The sequence below is a fragment of the Schistocerca piceifrons genome, chromosome 7 (genome assembly GCF_021461385.2).
Source record: "Schistocerca piceifrons isolate TAMUIC-IGC-003096 chromosome 7, iqSchPice1.1, whole genome shotgun sequence".
Classification (NCBI taxonomy): Eukaryota; Metazoa; Arthropoda; class Insecta; order Orthoptera; family Acrididae; genus Schistocerca; species Schistocerca piceifrons.
The window spans coordinates 60,631,864-60,654,634 of NC_060144.1; the positions used below are offsets into that span (position 1 = coordinate 60,631,864).

The 22,771-nt window shown below is 40.3% G+C and overlaps 1 protein-coding gene across 1 annotated transcript in view; it reads left to right on the plus strand.

Moving 5' to 3' along the window:
- The window catches only part of LOC124805419, a 187,820-nt gene that overhangs the window by 110,289 nt on the left and 54,760 nt on the right, over positions 1-22,771 (plus strand). Inside the window, exon 4 of the mRNA XM_047265981.1 lies at positions 6,937-7,043. Within this exon, the coding sequence (XP_047121937.1) occupies positions 6,937-7,043 (107 nt within the window). The remainder of the gene's footprint in view (positions 1-6,936; positions 7,044-22,771) is intronic.

The following is a 22,771-nucleotide window of genomic DNA, read 5'->3' on the forward strand; positions in this document are numbered from 1 at the left end:
TCTGAACGTCGAGAACATGTGGTTTCAGCAGGATGGAGCCACGTCCCACACTGCTCGACAATCGATGGCAGCAGTTCGTCAATTGTTTGGAAGACGCATTATTTCACGTAACGGTGACATTGCATGGCCTGCGAGATCCCCTGATCTTAGTGTGTGCGACTTCTTCCTGTGGGGATATGTTAAAGGCAAGGTGTACCGTACACGTCCTGCAACAATCCATGAACTGAAGGAGAACATTGGAAACGAAATCACTGCCATTCCCCAAGATTTGCTACACCGCGCATTCCAGAGTTTTCATAACAGGCTGTTCGAGTGTGAACGCCGAATGGGAGCACATCTTTCCGATGTCATCTTTAAAAAGTAAAGAGAACTTTTGGACATTTTGATTGTAAAGACATACTGAATAATGACATACTGAATACTATCAATTTCGTTAATAAATTACTAGTTTTATGAATTTATTGATGGAAATGACGTTATTTCGAAATTTCCCGTTTCCGTGCGCCACCCTGTATCTCAACAGACACAGCTCACTTTACCAGAACGTGTTAACAGACTCACACAAAACCCATAACTTACGCCAGAATAACGCAGCCTAATACCCTGATTCATCTCCAATGACCTGGGCAACATAAAAACTGAAGATGGTGTAAGTTGAGTTTAGCTTCTACTATTATGTTCTAGAAAATACAATCAGATTTCAGAATACCGTTTATTACATCAAGTAACTCCACTTAATTTTGATAGGTTGGAAGACATCGAATGGAACGTGGGCACACTGAAAACAGATGATCTGAGGAATAGCATCCAATCCCAGTTACTGCACGCTGTGCGGCGTATCACAAGAGCCGGACATGCCCGGCATACTTGTTATATGGGACTTAAGTTTCCTGTGCAGCGCTTCAACAAAACTGGTAAGTATCTTACTTGGAAGCCTATTATTGTTAACTAAAGCGTAATGTTCTCATTAATCTGTGCTATCAAGAAAACCTCATCCAACGTAATGAACATGTAAATGATGGGTCTGGGTTGCAGCTGGCAACAGTACCGTAATCGAAGTATGAGGGCAAATCACATTCTGATTTTTCCCCAATTTTTTACTAGCCAAAGTAAGGTACATACATGACAAATATACATCCTATCCTTCACTCCTTACACAATTTTCCACATAGTCCCCACAATGGTTCACACATTTGTCCCATCACAGCACTAAATTTGAGATGCCCCTGCGATAGAATTCGTCCAGTTGGACCACCGTTGGGCTGTTGCCTTTTCTTCATCATTACTTGTGAATCACTGTCCTTCCAGGAACTTCTGCAGCAGTCCAAAACCGTGGAGATCACTAGGTGCGAGGTCTGGACTGCATGGTGGATGGTCCAGAATCTCCCAGTGAAATGCCCGGGGCTTTTTCGCAGTTCTGACTGCCACAAGCGGTCTCGCATTGTCGTGGAGCAGAATCACGTCGTCCACATCGAGAAACCCTCCTTGTAGGGATGATAAACTGGAGACATCATTCGCCTGCCTTATGTCTCCAACTGCTTAGCCACCTACTGACACGAAACCATCCGGTTCCCTAAGGATCCATGAACGATGTCGTAAGCATTCCCATGCGATATGTCAAGCTCTCGGGAAATGACTGTGACGTGCACAAGCCGATCTCCTTCCACGACTGCATCCACGTGGGAAATGTTGTCACACAGCCGTGAACGCGGCCTCCCCGACTGCTCATCGTCATGCAAGACTTCACGGCTTCTTTTGAACTCACAACACCACCACCACCTCACAGTTCTCAAAGCGAGACAGTTTCCCCCATATATGGGCTGCATTTCCCTGTAGATCTCGCTGGGCGTCCGTACCTTGCTCCATAGAAAACGAACTACAATTCGCTGCTGTAAAACTATGGACGCGTGAAGCACAACCGCCATCTTTAACAACTGACAGCAGCGCCGTGCGGCGCAGCTATCAGGAGTTAAGGCTGGCCCGAACCAAGAAAGATTTAATACTGGAAAAGGATATGCTGACTTCGCACTTACAGCCGTAATTTGGATAAAAAAAATAGGGGCAAAGACGTTCTGACTTGCCCTGATACATAGCAAACAAGTAATTTTGAAGTAAGGAATAACCACAGGGGAAGAAAAAAAATGAGTTCACGCCGTTAAAGATATTGTACCTGAGGTACCTACTAGCCCCAGTAATAAACATGAACTTTGAAGAATGATTTCAGCTAATGTCAGAAAAGCACAACAGGCAAAAGTCAGCAACCACCACCACCCACGACAGGCGACCACAAAACTCTGCTCAAAAATCATGTTGAAATCAGGAATCACACCAGACATTTCGAATAGTTATTTCTAAAGGGTGGAAACAGGCTGAACAACTCTATTTTTCGTGTCAACTTGTCCGTTTTGAAGGGCTACAAGCAGATAAAGGCATGTTGTGTAGACACAGACATCAGATCAGCTGCTTCCTATGCTTATTGTAAACTATGAATGAGCGGTTATTTTCCGTTTCCTCCTTACATTATATTGTAAGATTATTGTGGATCGTCCTTTTTTAATATTTGTAGGCAAATGGGGTACTGTACTGCACGGTACTTCGTAAAATGCTTCCAGACTAGGAATGGTGCTATTCTGTAATACAAGTGATGTCCGGCAATGACAGCGACAAACTGCCGTATAGACCAGATGGGACAAATCTTGCACACTACTATATATATATATATATATATATATATATATATATATATATATATATATATATATATATATAGGGTGGTCCATTGATCGTGACCAGGCCAAATGTCTCACGAAATAAGCGTCAAACGAATAAACTACAAAGAACGAAACTTGTCTAGCTTGAAGGGGAAAACCAGATGGCGCTATGGTTGGCCCGCCAGATGGCGCTGCCATAGGTCAAACGGATATCAACTGCGTTTTTTTAAATGGGAACCCCCATTTTTATTACATATTCGTGTAGTACGTAAAGAAATATGAATTTTTTACTTGGACTACATTTTTCGCTTTGTGATAGAAGGCGCTGTGATAGTCACAAACATATGGCTCACAATTTTAGACGAACAGTTGGTAACAGGTAGGTTTTTTAAATTAAAATACAGAACGTAGGTACGTTTGAACATTTTATTTAGGTTGTTCCAATGTGATGCATGAACCTTTCTGAAGTTATCATCTCTGAGAACGCATGCTGTTACAGCGTGATTACCTGTAAATACCACATTAATGTATTAATGCGGTTCTGGACGCTTCAGTCGCAGGTTCGAATCCTGCCTCGGGCATGGATGTGTGTGATGTCCTTAGATTAGTTAGGTTTAAGTAGTTCTAAGTTCTAGGGGAATGATGACCTAAGTCCCATAGTGCTCAGAGCCATTTGGATCATTTTTTTAACGTAATAAATGCTCAAAATGATGTTCGTCAACCTCAATGCATTTGGCAATACGTGTAACGACATTCCTCTCAACAGCGAGTAATTCACCTTCCGTAATGTTCGCACATGCATTGAGAATGCGCTGACGCATGTTGTCAGGCGTTGTCGGTGGATCACGATAGCAAATATCCTTCAATTTTCCCCACAGAAAGAAATCCGGGGACGTCAGATCCGATGAACGTGTGGGCCATGGTACGGTGCTTCGACGACCAATCCACCTGTCACGAAATATGCTATTCAATACTGCTTCAACCACACGCGAGCTATGTGCCGGATATCCATCGTGATGGAAGTACATGGCCATTCTGTCATGCAGTGAAACATCTGGTAGTAACATCGGTAGAACATTACGTAGGAAATCAGCATACATTGCACCATTTAGATTGCCATCGATAAAATGGTGGCCAATTATCCTACCTCCCATAATGCCGCACCATACATTAACCCGCCAAGGTCGCTGATGTTCCACTTGTCGCAGCCATCGTGGATTTTCCGTTGCCCAATAGTGCATATTATGCCGGTTTACGTTACCGCTGTTGGTGAATGACGCTTCATCGGTAAAGAGAACGCGTGCAAAAAATCTGTCATCGTCTCGTAATTTCTCTTGTGCCCAGTGGCATAACTGTACACGACGTTCAAAGTCGTCTCCATGCAATTCCTGGTGCATAGAAATATGGTACGGGTGCAATCGATGTTGATTTAGCATTCTCAACACTGACGTTTTTGAGATGCCCGATTCTCGCGCAGTTTGTCTGCTACTGATGTGCGGATTAGCCGCGACAGCAGCTAAAACACCTACTTGGGCATCATCACTTGTTGCAGGTCGTGGCTGACGTTTCAAATGTGGCTGTACACTTCCTGTTTCCTTAAATAACGTAACTATCTGGCGAACGGTCCGGACACTTGGATGATGTTGTCCAGGATCCCGAGCAGCATACATAGCACACGCCCTTTGGGCAATTTGATCACAATAGCCATACATCAACACGATATCGACCTATTCCGCAATTGGTAAATGGTCCATTTTAACACGAGTACAGTATCACGAAGCAAATACCGTCCGCACTGGCGGAATGTTACGCGATATCATGCACTTATACGTTTGCGACTATTACAGTGCCATCTATCACAAAGCGAAAAAAGTGGTCCTTGATAGAGTTGTTGGATGCTTCCCTGAGACTCTGCCCAATACATATATATCAAAAAAGTTTTGCGTCACCCAGAGTTTCGGAACCTACAGAGAAAATTGGAAGAGAGATCAACATAAACATCATTTCCACCCTTTTTATTGCTCATGACAACCATACATTGCTTTTTGTACCACCATACAGCGAGACATTCAGAGGTGGTGGTCCTCACTGTGGTACACACTGGTACCTCTAATACCCAGTAGCACGTCCTCTTGCATTGATGCGTGCCTGTATCCGTCGTGGTATACTATCCACAAGTTCATCAAGGCACTGTTGGTCCAGATTTCCCACACCTCAATAGCGATTCGGCGTAGATCCCTCACATTGGTTGGTGGGTCACCTCGTCCATAAACAGCCTTTTTCAATCTATTCTAGGCATGTTCCATACGGTTCATGTCTGGAGAACATGCTGGCCACTCTAGTCAAGCGATATTGTTATCCTGAAGGAAGTCATTCACAAGATGTGCACGATGGGAGCGCGAATTGTCCTCCATGAAGACGAATGCCTCGCCAATATGCTGCCGATGTGGTTGCACTATCAGTCGGAGGATGTCAATCATGTATCATGCAGCCAGTATGCCTCCTTCCATGGCCATCTGCGGCGTACGTCGGCCCCACACCAAAACAGCAGTTTTGCTGCACTCGCTGGATAATGTGTGTAAGGCGTTCAGCCTTACCGTGTTGTCTCCAGACACGTCTCCGTTGTCTGGTTGAAGGCATATGCGACACTCATTGGTGAAGAGTCCTGAGCAGTCCATTTGGCATGTTACTGGGTCCATCTCTACCGCACTGCATGGTGTCGTGGATGCAAAGATGGACCTCGCCCTGGTCGTAGGTAGCGAAGTTGCGTATCGTGCAGCTTTGCACACAGTTTGAGTCGTAACACGACTTCCTGTGAATGCACGAAAAGCATTATTCAACATGGTGGCGTTGCTGTCAGTGTTCCTCCGAGCTAAATCCATTGGTAGTGGTCATCCACAGCAGTAGTAGCCCTTGGGCAGCCTGAGCGAGCCATGTCATCGACAATTCCTCTCTCTCTGTATCTCCTCCATGTCCGAACAACATATCTTTCGTTCACTTCGAGACGCCTTGACGCTTCCTTGTTGACACCCCTTCCTGGCACAAAGTGACAATGCAAACACGCTCAAACAACGGTATTGATCGTCTAGGCGTGGTTGAACTACAGACAACACGAGCCATGTACATCCTTCCTGGTTGAATGACTGGAACTGGTCGGCTGTCGGACCCCCTCCATCTAACAGGCGCTGCTCATGCGTGGTTGTTTACATTTTTGGGCAGGTTTAGTGACCTCTGAATAGTCAAAGGGACTTTGTCTGTGGTACAATATCCACAGTCAACATCTATTGTCAGGAGTGCTGGGAACTTCTTTTGATGTGTGTATATAGCTGCTCTATCAAAAATGGTTTCTGTTCTGTCAGACATGTCCTCTAGAGGAGGCACCACACATGTAATAGTAACATATATGAGCCTTGATGGCTGGTGATAAGTTTAGTACAGATGCAATGTGATACCTTTGCAGGTATCATGGAAAGCTGCAAGCAGTGAGGATAATGGGTGATGGATGATAAACTGGTTGTATGCAACAAGTTGAGAATGTGGGTTGGACAGGAGGTTCACATGGATAGCTGAAGCCGTTATGATGGCAGCTCATGTAAATCAGGGTTCGATTCTTGGTATGGCACAAATTTTCACTTGTCGCCATTGTTATTTCAGTGCATGATTGCTGTTCATGTATGTGTCCTCTTACGTCTTGTATATGCACATGTTCTATAGTAACTGCACTAAAGTCAAATGCTTGTGCCTTCTGTAGGAATGATGTTCTCAATCCTCTCATGTCGAAGATTCGATCTTTCCCACAAAGATAGTGGTACGCTGCAAGTGCTCGTACATTAGACATTTGGTGTTTCCACCTGCCACTGCTTAGCTACAATAGCGTCAGATTCACACAGTGGTCGTTATATATTCACACCATTCTTAATCTTTAGGAATGTTTTTGTTTCTGAACTGAAAATACCGAACATAGGCTCGCATAAGGATGACATTTAGACAAGCAGGTCATACAGTCAGAAAAAATACTCGAGTGTGAGTTTGGTAACATACTGTCAATGTGTTCTATCCTGTGACACTTCACCACTTTTGTCAGTGTATGTCCATCTAGTTTCAAAACGTAAATTCCGCTTTCATACACTCTGTAACCCGATGGTGGCAGAAACTGAATAATGTGCTTCTACTGAGGTGTGATCTAACAAGTGTCCACTAGTATGTCATCTCTATTCTTCTCCAGAGTACTTGAAACAATACTCCGACTACTGGCGAGACTCAGTGGAGCTGGTATCACTTCGCGTGAGGCATCTCTCAAAGCTGTTCGTTCCCCTCGCATTCGAGCAGATGGTAAGTGGTGTTTTTTGTCCCTCTTTTAAGCCATGTTGTATGTATGAGATGTGAGCATACCAGCCACACATAAGTGATCAGTTCTGTTCCATGATTTTTGTAGCCCTCAGTGTCATTATCGTTGCCTTTCAGAGTGTAATGTTAACTCTCTGCGGGAGTCCTGACTAACCTGTAGGTCTGTGATCAATGTAGGGTTATGAGACAGAGCACAAGCACTGAACGGACAAGGATAGGGAAGAAAGTCGTCTGTATCTTTTTTCATACTTTCCCAGAATTTCCATGACCGATTTGGGAGACTTGGTATCACATCTTACTTTACAAGCCTAAGACTCTTGACTATACATTTAGTGTGGATAGTTCTAGATTCTATTGTCTCGTATTTTATCTCATCCTCTGCATATTTCCTTATTCAGGCTCTTTCACTCCCAAGGCCGTTGGGGAGGAGGAAGTGGTCAAAGACTAAATAACTAGAGCAACTACAGTATTTATTAATGTATAAGTTGAAAAATTCTGCTCTGATATGGATGTGCTGTATAGAGTATATTTATACATCGCACCTCTAAGGAAAATTTGTAATTTAATGAAAATTCAGCTGCTAGCGAGAATGCAGGGGGTACTCATGTTTTGTTTCAGTTAAACTGTCAAGAAAGAGTCTTAATTCATGAAACACATCTGACTTGTTCATAGCAGCCTCTCTATTGATATCAAATAATTAATCTCTTTACTGGGAAGAATAATTATCATTTGGAAAAAGGAGAGTAATATATTCTCATGTAACTGAGGGGAAAATATTTGGAAGCACCTTCATTTCGTGAATGGTAGTTACTTTCAGAATGTGTTAATACCTTTATTTTCCACTCATGATAAAAAATTCTGAGTGTTTTATGAATCTTGCAGTTTCCTTCCAAGGCCTAGGGGACATAAAAAATACAAAGCTACCTGCTTCCATTGCATTTTTGTTACAATGGAATCATAACATGGCAGCCAAGGAATGCAGCATTGACATATATTAGTTCATGCATTTCCTAGTGAAATGTCCCAGTGTCAAATGGAATGCAAGTCAGGAAAGACACTGTGGACATGAAAAGAAATGCACCCAAAAGCACAAGAAAAAAATGAGGTAACTACAGTTAAATATTGGCCAGATAAGTCATGCCTACACTGAATATAGTACCATGATTCTGAACCATCCATGAAATGAAAAGATAATGAATTATCATTTGTAGCTGCACATGGAAATAACGATCAATCTTATATTATACTGAATAGAGAAGTGTAAACAAATATGCGGTTACAAATTAATAAGTTTATGCATTCTCTTAATACTAAAATGAATGTCTTAACTAAAACTACTACTCCCGCACAGGCCACGAAGGACCAAAGGTACCTATTGGCCGCCGAGTCATCCTCAGGCCACAGGTGTCACTGGATGCGGATATGGAGGGGCATGTGGTCAGCACACTGCTCTCCCGGCTGTATGTCAGTTTCCGAGACCGAAAAATGAATGTCTTAATGTCTTAGAATTCTCCTTAGTATTAATGATCGCCTGGACAAAAGACATTGCTTTACGACAGTTTTTTCTGTGATTTCACCATATAGTCCAGTGAACGCTGTGCATTACAAGATGTTGCGTTATGCATGGAATGTAGCATGTTGTTGTTGTTGTTGTTGTTGTTATTGTGGTCTTCAGTCCTGAGACTGGTTTGATGCAGCTCTCCATGCTACTCTATCCTGTGCAAGCTTCTTCATCTCCCAGTACCTACTGCAGCCTACATCCTTCTGAATCTGCTTAGTATATTCATCTTTTGGTCTCTCTCTATGATTTTTACCCTCCACACTGCCCTCCAATACTAAATTAGTGATCCCTTGATGCCTCAAAACATGTCCTACCAACCGATCCCTTCTTCTAGACAAGTTGTGCCACAAACTCCTCTTCTCCCCAATTCTATTCAATACCTCCTCATTAGTTATGTGGTCTACCCATCTAATCTTCAGCATTCTTCTGTAGCACCACATTTCAAAAGCTTCTATTCTCTTTTTGTCTAAACTATTTATCGTCCACGTTTCACTTCCATACATGGCTACACTCCATACAAATGTAGCATACTTCACTAAAAACGTTAATCAGTCAGCGATTTACCTGTTTTAGTATACAACATTCAGTACCTTTTAGCACAGGCAGTGTGACAGTCTGACTGAAGTGTAGGAGAGAGTCTATGCTACATGCCTCTCGACATAAATATATGCATACATAAAATTTATGAACAGAAATAAACAGTTCTCATTCTCAGGATATTTGATCAGGAGCCATTTAGAAAAATTGATCATCGTGATGTGCACACATTAATGACCAGTTTTTAATGTCGTTCACACACAGAATTAAACACACACACAACTCTCTCTCTCTCTCTCTCTTATATGTTGGTTGATTTAGGTGAGGTCATCAGTCACATCGTATTGGGGAAGGATGGGGAAGGAAGTCAGGCATGCCCTTTCAAAAGAACCATCCCACCATTTGCCTGAAACGATTTATGGAAGTCACAGGAAACGGAAATCAGGATGGCTGGATGCAGGTTTCAGCCGTTTTCATCCCAAATGCAAGTTCAGTGTGCTAACCACTGTGCCACCTCGCTTGCTGTGTTTCTGTTTTCTTGTTTTAATCACATAGATACTTTACTTTAAGACAATGTTCACACATTCGTGTCTCGAGATGATAGTTCATTACATAAACTGCAAGATAAAGATTTAAACATATATGAAGTAAAAATGATAGGGAAAAGTAAAAGCAGGTCGAAGGTCATATTGCCATTGAACATAATTCTTCATATCTTTATCTTAGCACCCACTGCTTCACTCGCATTAACTGTATGCTTTGCAGAGATTTTGTTTTGTTTTTATTTATAGAATATTTATGTTGTTCTCAAATTCCAACACCTTGGTGCTTTCTGAATGATCTTCTGACCAAAAGGTGATTCTGGTAGTTGGAGACCAAAGTTTTTGTTAATTGTGCCTTTTACATTCCTGTGAAGATATTTCCATAGCAACTGTCATTCTCTAACAAATATTTCTTTATTTATAACTGAGAAGTGAAATACCAGTTATCATAAATTTAGCTTCAAATTTTTTTTAAGGTTATGAAATACATTTTTAAAAATATTCATCTGCTATTGCTCTCCATTATAGGTTGAATTTCAAGAAACACTGAAACATGTATTTTTTTCATTTCTAACTGAGAACTCAAATACCAGCTATCATAGACGTATCCTTGAAAAATTTCAGTAGTTCCTTAGTAATTATTTATTTCTTAAAAAAGTTTTCACCCACTAGTTCACAGCATAAGTGGTTGAATGTCCAAAAATGATCAAATACGTATTTTTTATTTTCTGCCTGACAAGTTTAATATCAGGTTTTCAGTTCTAGGATCAAAGTTTCTTTAACAGCGACATACTTTCAAAAAGCCTTTCTTCCCCTATTTCACCCCATTAGAAGTGGAATTTCGGACAATTCTTTCTTTGACAATGCATACAGTATAAGATCCACACCCTCTCCAAATTCCAACTTTACATTCTTAGCGGTTTGGGTTGGGTGACGAGTCACTGAATCAGTTTGAGCATATCTAACCCTCTTAGGGGTTGAGTTTCCAAAAATAGTGAAACACGTATTTCTTTATCTCAAATTCAGAAGCCAAACACCAATGTTCAAAGATTTACAGTAAAAATGCTTTCGCAGTGTTGTGTACATAGTTCCGCGTAGTCAGCGCGTACACAACTTTCCCAATAGAGCGCGCCCCGCTAAGCACAACAGCGCAGGCGCAGCGATCGTCCGTCTCCGCACTACGAGATGGCGCTGCCTTACAGACGGACCAAATTCTGCTTCCGCCGATCCGCATTAATATGTAACGCAGCCAATGAGATTGCTGCTAACGTAGAACCCGTTCTCCTCGCGGATCACACTCGCGCAGTGATACCTGAACGCTCGAGGTATTATAACGAGTGTACAGACCTCCGATTAGTCAGTCTGCATTAGTCTGTATTAGTCGACATTAGTCTGTAGTCAAGTTTCAGTCTGCGCCTAATAAAATTATCATATTCCTGTACATAGCCATGGAGATAAATGTATAGACACTTTGTCAAGAATCAGAGATATGTGAGAATAAGATTAACATACCAAGACCAAAGGAACTTCAGATTGTCAGTTGTAAATAGCATCCAGAATCAAGTTAAGTAATTTATTGTTGTTATTATTTTAATAAATGTGTGTGAAAATTAATCAAGTTCTGTTTAAATTTTGTCACCGTCAATCTGCTACTCTAAGCGTGCAAGTGGAATTTCTATTGCCTGACCTAACGGCAGAAGATAAACACGCCACGATAAGACCACGAGACACATTGCTGACACTCGCCTACTTCGTTAGAGCGACCAGTCAAATAATCTGATGGTGTGTGTACTGAAGGTCTTACAGTACGCACACCACATGCATAGAAGTATTTTCATAAAATATTCCACCCTCTATTTCATCTCCTTAGGGGTTAACTTCCAAAAAGAATGAAACACGTTTTTTTTTATTTCTAACTGAGAAGCCAAATTTTAATTTTCATAGATTTGTGGTACCATCTGGCTAGAAGAAGTGATCGGTTGGTAGGACACATTCTGAGCCATCAAGAGATCACCAATTTAGTACTGAAGGGAAACATGAAGGTAAAAATCGTAGGGGGAGACCAAGAGATAAATACAGTAAGCAGATTCAGAAGGATGTAGGTTGCAGTAGGTACTTGGAGATTAAGAGGCTTGCACAGTTGGACTGAAGACCACAACAACACAACAGATTTAGCCTTATAATGCTTTCCTAATAAATTATTTTCATAAAAGATCTGATGGCCTATTTCACCACCAAAGGGGCCCAATTTCTATAAACACAGAAACACATAATTTTCTTATATGTAACTGAGAAGTCAAATACCAGTGTTCATAGATGTAACTTTAAAAATACTTTAGTAGTTCTTTAGTAATGACATATTTACAAAAAAGCTTTCACCCACTATTTTACCACCACAGGATTAAATTTCCAAAAATGCTGAATCATGGATTTCTTTATTCCTGACTGAGAAACCAAATACCAATTTTCATAGGTCTAGCTTCAAAATTGCCTTAATAGCGACATTTAAAAAAAACACTTCATCCTTTATATCACCCCACAAGGATTGGAATTTCGACGAATCCCTTCTTAAACGACACCTACAGTAATGTGATCCACACCTTCTCCAAATTTCAAGTTTCTACCCTAAGCGGTTTGGGCTGGGCGTGATGAGTCAGTCCATGAGTCAATCAGGACATTGCCTTTTATGCACAGGACAAGCCTGATATTTTGTCAGATTCTGGATACTCTAGGATAGCTTGGCTTGTGATGAATCGTAATTATATTGTAGGGCCCAGGGCACACGTGTTATGACTTCTTATGTTTATTTTGAAGTAACAGTGGCTTTGGGTGGGTGCTAAATAATATTTTATTACGCACACAATGTCACTGTATGCGTTTCTTGTCACAGGCTAACATTCATATATATGACAATCTGTTAATGTAACAAGAGTTTGTCTAATCTTTTCTTCACAAGTTCCATCATTATTCGATATATAAGGATGGGAGTCCAGTCATTAATTTCTTTCTCATTCGCCAAGCATGATCTCAGGTGTGAGATAAATTTTAACAATTAGTTCAAAGAGAGCTAGTAAAAATTCTACCCATTTAGGTTGTTCATTTTTTGCATACATCCTGATTAAGCAGTTACGTTCTGTAAAAACCCACTCAGTGAGATTTGATTCGAGATGAAATTTTGAAAGTAACATCTGTCTAACCCCCTGTTCCTGTATAAATGATTTACGTGGTTCACATGTGAGATTTGACACACTTTCATGCAAAATCACCTTTCGCTTCCCAAACCTAGGTATATAATTGCTCACCAACCTTTTTATTACTAGAGTGGCTCTTAATGGTGATAGTTACATACTATCTAAAATGCATCGAGAGAAGATTACAAAGAGCAACAAGATACCTCCCCTACCTTAGGGCATCAGTCCTGATATGTCAACTGATAAGATATCGTGTGTTTTTATGGGTAAAATTGCGTGTAACTCTATTTTATTAGACTGATTTAAAGGGTTTGTATTTTGACACGTTGGACAGGTATGTAATAGCCTGTGCACCTATCGATGATTGTTGGTAAAGGCTGAACAATTTCTTCATCCTGTTATTTACATAAATCACAATCATAACAGAAGCCACCTCTCATATCTATGCCATCACATAATGTAGCATGGAAACTGTTTGATTTGATTTAGTGACCCCACACCAGACCATGACGGGCATCAGTGAGTTTAGTTTGATACGCTAATAGGTATAGAGAGGCACTTCACAATGTGTACCATATGATTCTGTTGTTGTTGCTGTCAGTTTGGAGACGGTGTATGGTTCAGGTTTTTCCTGTGGCCTGGAGTTGAAGCAATTATGTTAGGTGGCGGGTGATTCATATATTTCCGGTGCCACTGATTCTTGAACTAACTTTACCACTGATTTTGATGATTCGTTTCGTTTCAGATCGTACCCAAAACTAAACTTGTTACTGTTTCATCGTCTGGTGTTAAAAAGTGACTAATTCTGTGTATTTTGCTGCCTGTCTTGATCCGTCTGTCTTGACATACAGATCTGCCTTGTGATGGTGTGCCATTGCCACGTCATCAGTGTTTTAGCTGTGGTTTTTCGCATGGGTGCTGGAATGTGGAGAATGCGCACCACTATTGCCATCATTACTCTTAGAGTCTTCCTGTATGAGGTCTTTTGAATGTAATATTTATAGGAAGCGTTATAGTTTGGGTTTCGAGTCATGAATGAATTTTTCATAAGTACTGAGTGGTAATTTTGATTTCAGTATTCTTAAGATGTCCCCATTCAAAATAGGTCCATCCCAGTATAGTGTTTTGTTTGCGAATCATTCAGAATGTTGTATCATGCTGAGCTGCTTGCTGTTAAATTGGTCAGAATTAAAACCTTCCTTTTGTAGTCATTCTTGGACGCAAACTAATCAATATTTTATTAAGAGCACCTGTGCAAGTTGTTTGCATGGAGCACATTTTTGTGCACTTTCAGTTGCCCAGGGGAGGCTTCACCCTGAATGTAGCTGGTGCCAAACTAAAATTTTCTGGTAATTTATCCACGTTTTTTGCAAAACACCTACAAATGTTTTATAAATAAGAACAGATGTGTGGTTTTCGTTGCTGGAGAGAAAACCTTAGGCTTGGTAGGTGGACAAAACTGCTCTATATTGTGCCTATGCACCCCACCATACAGACTTGTGACCATATGCCTGTCATGTGTTATAGTAATGAAGCACAGTGTTTTAAGGGCACTTCTTATGACTGCTGACATTTCTTTACATATTTGTGCAGCAACATAAGCTCATAGCCCAGGGAGACCCCTAGCTATGTTTTCATTTGATTAAATTCCTATCAACCAGTACAGTGTTCGGACACCACATGCACATGAACTATATGTACTGGGAATTGTAATTCCTTATCTAACTTTTCTAATTTCGAAAAACTGTTGGAAAATCTTTTCTCCTCAGCATTAAATCATTCCTGTAACTTTACATCTTGGTTAATACTCAATCTCATAAGCTTTTAAATGAATGACTTAATGGTTTTCTCAGTTTCAGGCTGAGCCATTTTAAGTGAATGAATATCAGATGATAATTTCTTAGTTACCTCTTATGCAGTTTTTTAAATTCGTTTCATTTCTGAAATTTCGGATGAAATGTTTTTAAAATGATGGTTTATTTGAGCGGGCTGATAGTCTTAAATTAGCATCGACCTTGGCAGATTGCTCTTGGGCTAATAATTTGGACTGTGTGTCCATTTGAGATGCAAGACTTTGTAATAATTTGGTCATGGGATTTGAGCCTCCGAACATCTGAGAAGCACTAGCTGTGGTCTGTGACTGGGATTCTGGTTTGGTTTCAACAGAGTTGGTATGTACGAGGGGGGACCGAAAAGTGACTGTAATGGGGCTGCCGTGGGGAGGGAGAGTGGGGAAACCCACTGTTTAACCAGGTGTCTGTTACGGTCGCGCCACCTGAGTCAGCGTGCGAAGTTCTGTCTCTGTGAGTGCATCAGTTAGCCTGTAAGAGTTTTTTTTACTATGACAACTTTTTCCCATTTCGGCGAAAACGTGATGGCAGATTGTCGAGACTCATGCGCTGCTGTGAAATTTTGTTTCCTGTTGGGGAGATCGACCATGGAACTTACAGTAATGCTTAAGACTACTTATGGGGATGCTGCCCAAAGTAAAACCACAGTCTACAAGCGGTTTTCACGTTTTAAAAATGGAAAAACGTCAATTGAAGACCAACCCCATTCAGGAGCCCCTCAACGTAAAAAAAAAAAAGATGGAACGTCGATAAAATGAATGCCCTCGTTCGTGACGACCGTCACTGAACCATTGATCAACTATGAGACGAGTCTGGAATATCATGCAGTTCCATTCAGAGGAATTTATGCTACGATTTGCATATGAGAAGGGTTGCAGTTCCTCGGCTTCTCACAGACGAGCAAAGGGAGCGCCGACTTCAGGCATGTTTTGAGCTTCAGAGTCAGCTTAAAGAGGACCCTGAATTTTTTGCCAAGCTGATTACTGGTCATGAATAGTGGTGCCCCAAAACAAAGCAGCAATCGAGCCAGTGGAAGATGAGTGGCTCTCCTCATCCCAAAACAGCTCGCCAAGTGAAGTCAAACATCAAGGCAATGTTCATTTACTTCGCCGATTGCAGAGACGTTGTGCACACGGAGTTCGTTCCCATGGGTGAAACAGTCAACCAGGGGTTCTAATTGGAGGTTTTGAAAAGATTTAGGGATAGTATCCGGAAGAAAAAGGCAGATCTTTGGCGCACAGGCGACTGGCTCTTCCATCACTCCACCTCCCCCCCCCCCCCCCCCCCACCCCTACTCACTGGATCTAGCCCCTGTGATTTCTTTTTGTTCTCCAGGCTCAAAGGGACATGAAAGGAAAGCGTGTTGCCTCTTTGGAGGAGGTAAAACAGTATTCACTGGAAAATACAAAGAACATCCTGATAAGCGAATTAAAAATTTGTTTTGAAAAATTGAAGCACCTTTTGAAGAAGTGCATTGTGGTCAGTGGAGAAGGTGATAAAATCTGGTGTAAAAATATTAAGGAAAAAGACGTTACGACGAATTTCCAGTTTTCTTTGGGTCCTTCCTCGTATGTCTTATATTGTTGGAGCTGTAATTCTACCTTCAACATGAGATTCTACTTTACTGTTATTTGGTGACTCCATTTCTGTATTTTCTCCAAATTCATCCATAACACACAGAAACAGTTTTTGTTTTTACTTTAAAAAACATCTGTACCACTTGTTATTGTTTACCAGAAATATGCACGGAGATGTAACTTTAAAGAAAATGAATCTACCAGATGGTGTGCATGGACCTATGGAAACAACCTGAAATCAACGCTCGATATTAGCTTCGCCCTGCCACAGATGGCCATTTTTACATTATAAATTAGAAATCACCAAAAAATTTCAGGATGGGTTATGAACTATCATCTACTGTGTGTTTCAAGAATTGTAACACACAAATTCAAGCGGTTCAACAGTGATTCCCCTACCTGTAATTATTGGGCTGGAACTTTTTCGTCATTTAAAACTTTTTATAACTGTTGCTTCCAAAAGAGTTTTCTGCGCTTCTCCTTGGTTGCTTTGCGCTCTTACGGCTTTCTTACACAATTGTATTTGCATTCAGAGATGTATTTTGCTCAGATGTATGTTGATTTAGGTGCAACAAAAAGTACAGTTGTAAAGGGGTGCAATAAATGTTTTGCAAGAAGGGTCCTAATAAACGGCCGCTAGTTGAAATGCACCACCTTGATAGAGGAAGCTTTACAAAGGAACAACCCTCCAGCTAAGCGACACTGAAAAATGCAAACAATTCCAAATTTCGAGTGAAAATTTTATCATGACAAGAAGGCACACTTTAACAGTGATATGCGGCTAGTAGTGAAATTGCGTGCTTATGGAATATCGTCTCAGTTATGTGACTGGATTTGCGATTTCCTGTCAGAGAGGTCACAGTTCGTAGTAAAAGACGGAACGTCATCGAGTAAAACAGAAGTGATTTCAGGCGTTCCCCAAGGTAGTGTTATAGGCCCTTTGCTGTTCCTTATCTATATAAACGATTTGGGAGACAATCTGAGCAACCGTCTTCGGTTGTTTGCAGATGACGCTGTCGTTTATCGACTAATAATGTTACCAGAAGATCAAAACAAACTGCAAAACGATTTAGAAAAAAATATCTGAATGGTGCGAAAAGTGCCAGTTGACCCTAAATAGCGAAAAGTGTGAGGTCTTCCACATGAGTGCTGAAAGGAACTCGTTAAACTGCGGTTACACGATAAATCAGTCTAATCTAAAAGCCGTAAATTCAACTAAATACCTAGGTATTACAATTACGAACAACTTAAACTGGAAATAACACATAGAAAATGTTGTGGGGAAGGCAATCCAAAGGCTGCGTTTTGTTGGCAGGACACTTAGAAAACGTAACAGACCTACTAAGGAGACTGCCTTGTCCGTCCTCTTTTAGAATACTGCTGCACGGTGTGGGATCCTTACCAGATAGGACTGACGCAGTACATCGAAAAAGTTCAAAGCAAGGCAGCATGTATTATCACGAAGTATGAGAGAGAGTGTCACAGAAATGATACAGGATTTGGGCTGGAAATCATTAAAAGAAAGGCGTTTCTCACGAAATTCCAATCACCAACTTTCTCCTTCGAATGCGAAAATATTTTGTTGACACCGACCTACATAGGGAGGAACGATCACCACAATAAAATAAGGGAAATCAGAGCTCGTACGGAAAGATATAGGTGTTCATTCTTCCACGCGCTATACGAGATTGGAATAATAGAGAATTGGAAGGTGGTTCGATGAACCCTCTGCCAGGCACTTAAATGTGATTTGCAGAGTATCCATGTAGATGTAGATGCTTATATTTGGTCCTATAAAAACATTTATGCATTTTACGAGCAACTATTGGCGATATGATGTGAATAAGGAACGTTATTAATCACACCAGCCACTTAAAAAAATTTTATTCTGTGTCAGGCCAACATGTTTTGGTTATCTGCTAACATATTTTGGTTATCTATTGACCATAAAAGTCTCATTAAATTCATTCTCTGAAATTTTGTAGAAGTTAAGGGAAACGGACCTTGATATTGTTAAAGATATGTTCTTGCCAATGAAGAGTATGGTTAGTGAAGGAGCACAAATGTAGATGGAATCATTTGGTCACTGAATAATCTGGCCCCAAGCATTTGAAGATGGCCCTCTGAAAAATATAAATAATGCATGTAATTAAAAAATGGTATTTAAATAAGGTATTTCAGCAAACACTACGAAATAGTTTATCAAATTATATTTTGGGACATCATTCCATAAGTGGTCACTATATGACATGTTTCCAGCATCAGGTTCATACAGAGAAAGATAAGTAAGAACAGAACAGAGGAATTATTTATAAAACATCTACTGGCTGAAACAAAATACAGTAAAAGGTGTATAACCAACCCCTCAGGCGAGTCCTCTTAACAAAATACAGTGGTATTTTGAGTTCATAGGATCGATATTTGTTTCACATTTTTGACTTTAACTGTCATGTCTGTAGAAAAAATATTGTCACGTATATTTTGTTTCTGATTAAAAGGTAGAGTCACCTATCTACAAGAGCCAAAAAATCTCTACTGTTAAATGTGTACTTGTAAGTAGCTTCGAGCCGTATACGGTGCGCCACTATTAATCTTATAATAATACAGTCCATTTAATGTGAAGGCAATCCTATCATTCCAGGGTAGACAACCTGTAACCTCCCAACAGAAAAAATAAATATAACATTCACATTTGGTGTAACCTCCCAACAGTTTAAATTCCTTCTGTAACCTCGGAATAAAAATGCGACTAACCTCTCAATAAAATTGTGGCTCACATATAACGTTTCAATAATTAACTGACTGTGAATCTAAACTGGTAAATATGGACGTCAGCAATGCTGCGTCATGGCCCAAAAGTTATTATGAATAAACTGAAAATTCTTACCTCAATTATGTAGCCGGATAAAGTGTATATATCTGCTCCTATAAGAAGTTTTTCTGGCGCAGCCCAGTGCAATGCTGGCCAGTATATTTGTTATGTATAAAAGGAAACAACTGAGTTTTCTTTACGATAATAGGGATGACCACAGATCGGAGAAATTAGTAAAATCTTTAAATTCAGATGAATGATTATCAAAAGTTATCTTTATAAGAAAGATTATTATTGAAAGATTAAAAAAAAACATTTACATGGGACTTGATATAACAATAGTACAAAATCAGTTGTTACAAATTACATATGCGCGCGGCTGCTTTTACCTTATACTACATCGCTCAGGCACGAGCGGCCCAACCGCCCCACTGCGAGCTACTACTCCTGCTGCTGCCGACAATGCTCTCTGGTCTGCGATTCTATTGTAGCTTACATATCGCAGGCAGCGCTTCAGCAATCCATCGAATTACATCTGCTCGAGTGCGCTAGCAATGAATTCCTTATTCATGGACCTCTTACAAACTGACAAACAGATTACACCTGATAAAAATGGGGAAACTGTGTGGCTACTGGCCGCAACGTACCTTTGTTTAACAACCAGACAATATTAGAAAAATTCATGACGAGGATCCCCAGAAATAAGGGGCGATGCCCTTCACTGAGTTTATTAATCTTCAACGACAGAGCACTCCTAACTGCGTTTGTCTTTCCAGTTTACACTAACATAGTTAATATTTCAGAGTCCATTTATTCCAGAAGAGCTACACGTCGTTCAAGGGTATAGCTATCTTAGTGTTGGCGCTATAGGCTGTTTCGGTTGTTATTATGGGTTATTCCACGTCAGCTCACCTAGGCTTCTCTGGTCGACCATCTAGTGTCTCCTCTAAATTTAATGGGAACATTGGTACGAGTCCCCAGTGAACATTGGTAAGGTTTAACGTTCGTCGAAGCAATGCTGGCCGAGATGTAGTCACTTGTTTGACTCCATGTACGATTCTCCGCATAGCAAGCGTGAACATCTGGCGACTTTGAGCTGTTACATCTCGGTCAATATTTTAGCCGTCTTATACAACTGTTTTAGTTCTGTTAAGAATAATAACGAAAAAAATTTTACGAATCTTATTCTGCCAGAACAGTTTAAGCAAAATCACCCGAAGGGATCGGAACCCGAAAAGCTTTCACGTTTGGCCTCTTATATCTAAGGGACTAAAGGCATGATGAACGTGAAACTTGGCGTGTGGTAACCTAGCAACACAAGGTTCTCAAATATATAAGGAGCAGAATTTAAGATTTTGTAAAAAGGACAAAAATGCCGTGTATTGGATCTCATTGTGCAAAGAACTAAGTTCTATAAAACTCTCCAAACTGGGATCATTATAAAAACCACAGTTTTAGCTGACAAACAAAGTGTATTTGATTATCCAACGCGGGATACGAATGCTAGATAATCTGAATCAAAGTTGGACGCCAAAATTGTGTCAAGAAAAAATATAAATTTTGGGTTCTTGTAAACACATGCTGAACATAAAACTTAGAATAGCTCGGTAGAGCAAGGATGTGGAATACAAAGTTTCATTCCCCCTGCTATTTTCCAATAATATACAAATTCGTCGAAAAGAGGATGATTTTTGTGAAAAGGTGAAAATAGTGCATATTCGACACTTCGTTTACAACTACCAATTTCTGTTAGAGTTTCGAAACCAGTCTCATTAGAAACAACGCGTTTTCAACTCCTCCAGAACAATGGCTTAATTTACAACATGAGCTAACAATGCTACATAAATTGAGGCAAAGCAGCCGGAAACATTGCGCTGCGAATAAAGCTTTACCTTTGGCTTCGTATATCTTGTCGATCAGAGGCACGATAAACATGAAATTTCGGACACAACTGGTTAGCAACATAAGGTGATCCAATACAAAATACCAGTCATGCATTGCCTTCCAAACTTTTACAGAATCAGTTAAAACTCAGTTTTCGTAAAAATTACAAAAATAGTTTACATTCACTTTGCTTCCAGAAAAATCTATTTTTTCTTAAACGATTTCAGACTCGTTATGGTTCAAAAGAACATGTTTTCCAGCACCCAGAAAATGATGTTCAGTTTTCCACTGTGCGCCAACATTACCTGAGAACGACGGGCAGATTTGTGGGAGTGTACCGCGGCGACAGGCTACGTTGCAGCGACCTGCTGTCCATGTTCCGTTACAAGCGGTTTTTATTTTGATACTACAAGTAATGTGCCACTGTAGTGTGTTGGTCCATGGTGATACTGTCACTAATGTTGAAGAACATGAATCGGCAACCCCATCGCCATGGGAACATTGCGTTACCAGTTACTTGATCCAGGTTACCAAGCCTGTAATTTCGTTTCTTAACTAAGGTTCCATAGCGTTATGATGGTACCTGTTCGCTTACAGAGCCATTTGCTAAGTACCTTACGTCCGATTCTCAAATCTCCAGGAGTATCTAACGTATGTAGCAAGCCAAAAGTAATATCGGTTTTGGATTTACACTCTGAACACTGTAGTTAATATTTGTTCGAAATTTTGAGCCAGTTTCTGCAGTTCATTTTCTGGGAATTAATACCGTCAGCTCAGATGGTGATACTTAAGAAAAAGGGAGCGTGAAAAATGAGGTGTTGTTCCGTTATCCAACAAGCAAACAGTCTTTCGAGCCAATAAAATAGGTGTGCTGGGCCTTGTAGCTGCATAAATTTTATCAGTGCATCTTTTCGTTCCATTGATATGTCACTCCTTTCATTATGAAACATACAGGCAGTATAGCGCCCAGGTAAGAACTGGGTCAATCTCAGACTTATCATAGGTGCGCTAGATACTCTGGGTAGCAAAATTTATTGTGACATTAGAAAATTTGCTGACACGAACCGAGTTCGAGTCGAATTGTACAAATAAGTGATGTTCTCTGATACCGTCAATTTCGCTCATTTCTCGCCATATTTTTTAATTAAAACTTTTCATTTTCTTAGGATACTTCAGTCCCTTTGATATAAGAAGCCAAATTTTGAAACTGGTTGCAAAGCGTGTACAAAATTGAATGTAGAGTCAAAAGTCGGCAATAATTTCAACAGCACGTAGCAGCGGTACTTACGCTGAGGTGACAGGTCATGGGACAGCGATATACACATAAACAGATGGCGGTACTATCGCGTGCAAGAGGTATAAATGGGCAGCGCATTGGCGCAGCTGTCTTTTGTATTCAGGTGATTCATGTCAAAATGTGTCCTACATGATTATGGCTATACGATGGGAACTAACAGGCTTTGAACGCGGAATGGTAACTGGAGATAGTAGTAGTAGTAGTAGTAGTAGTAAGATTTTATTGTCGTTATGCTTACAGAAGCAATAGACAACGTCAAATTACAAAGTATAAAGAAAGTGAAATGCGGGAGTTATAAGTACAATATTACAATAGTTTTATAAATAGTCAATAGACAGGAGATACAATATATAAAGTGAGGTAGTACAACCAAATCAATGTACCAGTACAAAATACAGGAAAAGGTCAGAATACAGAATACCAAGACAGGAAAACATATTATATACAAAGAAATATTACATC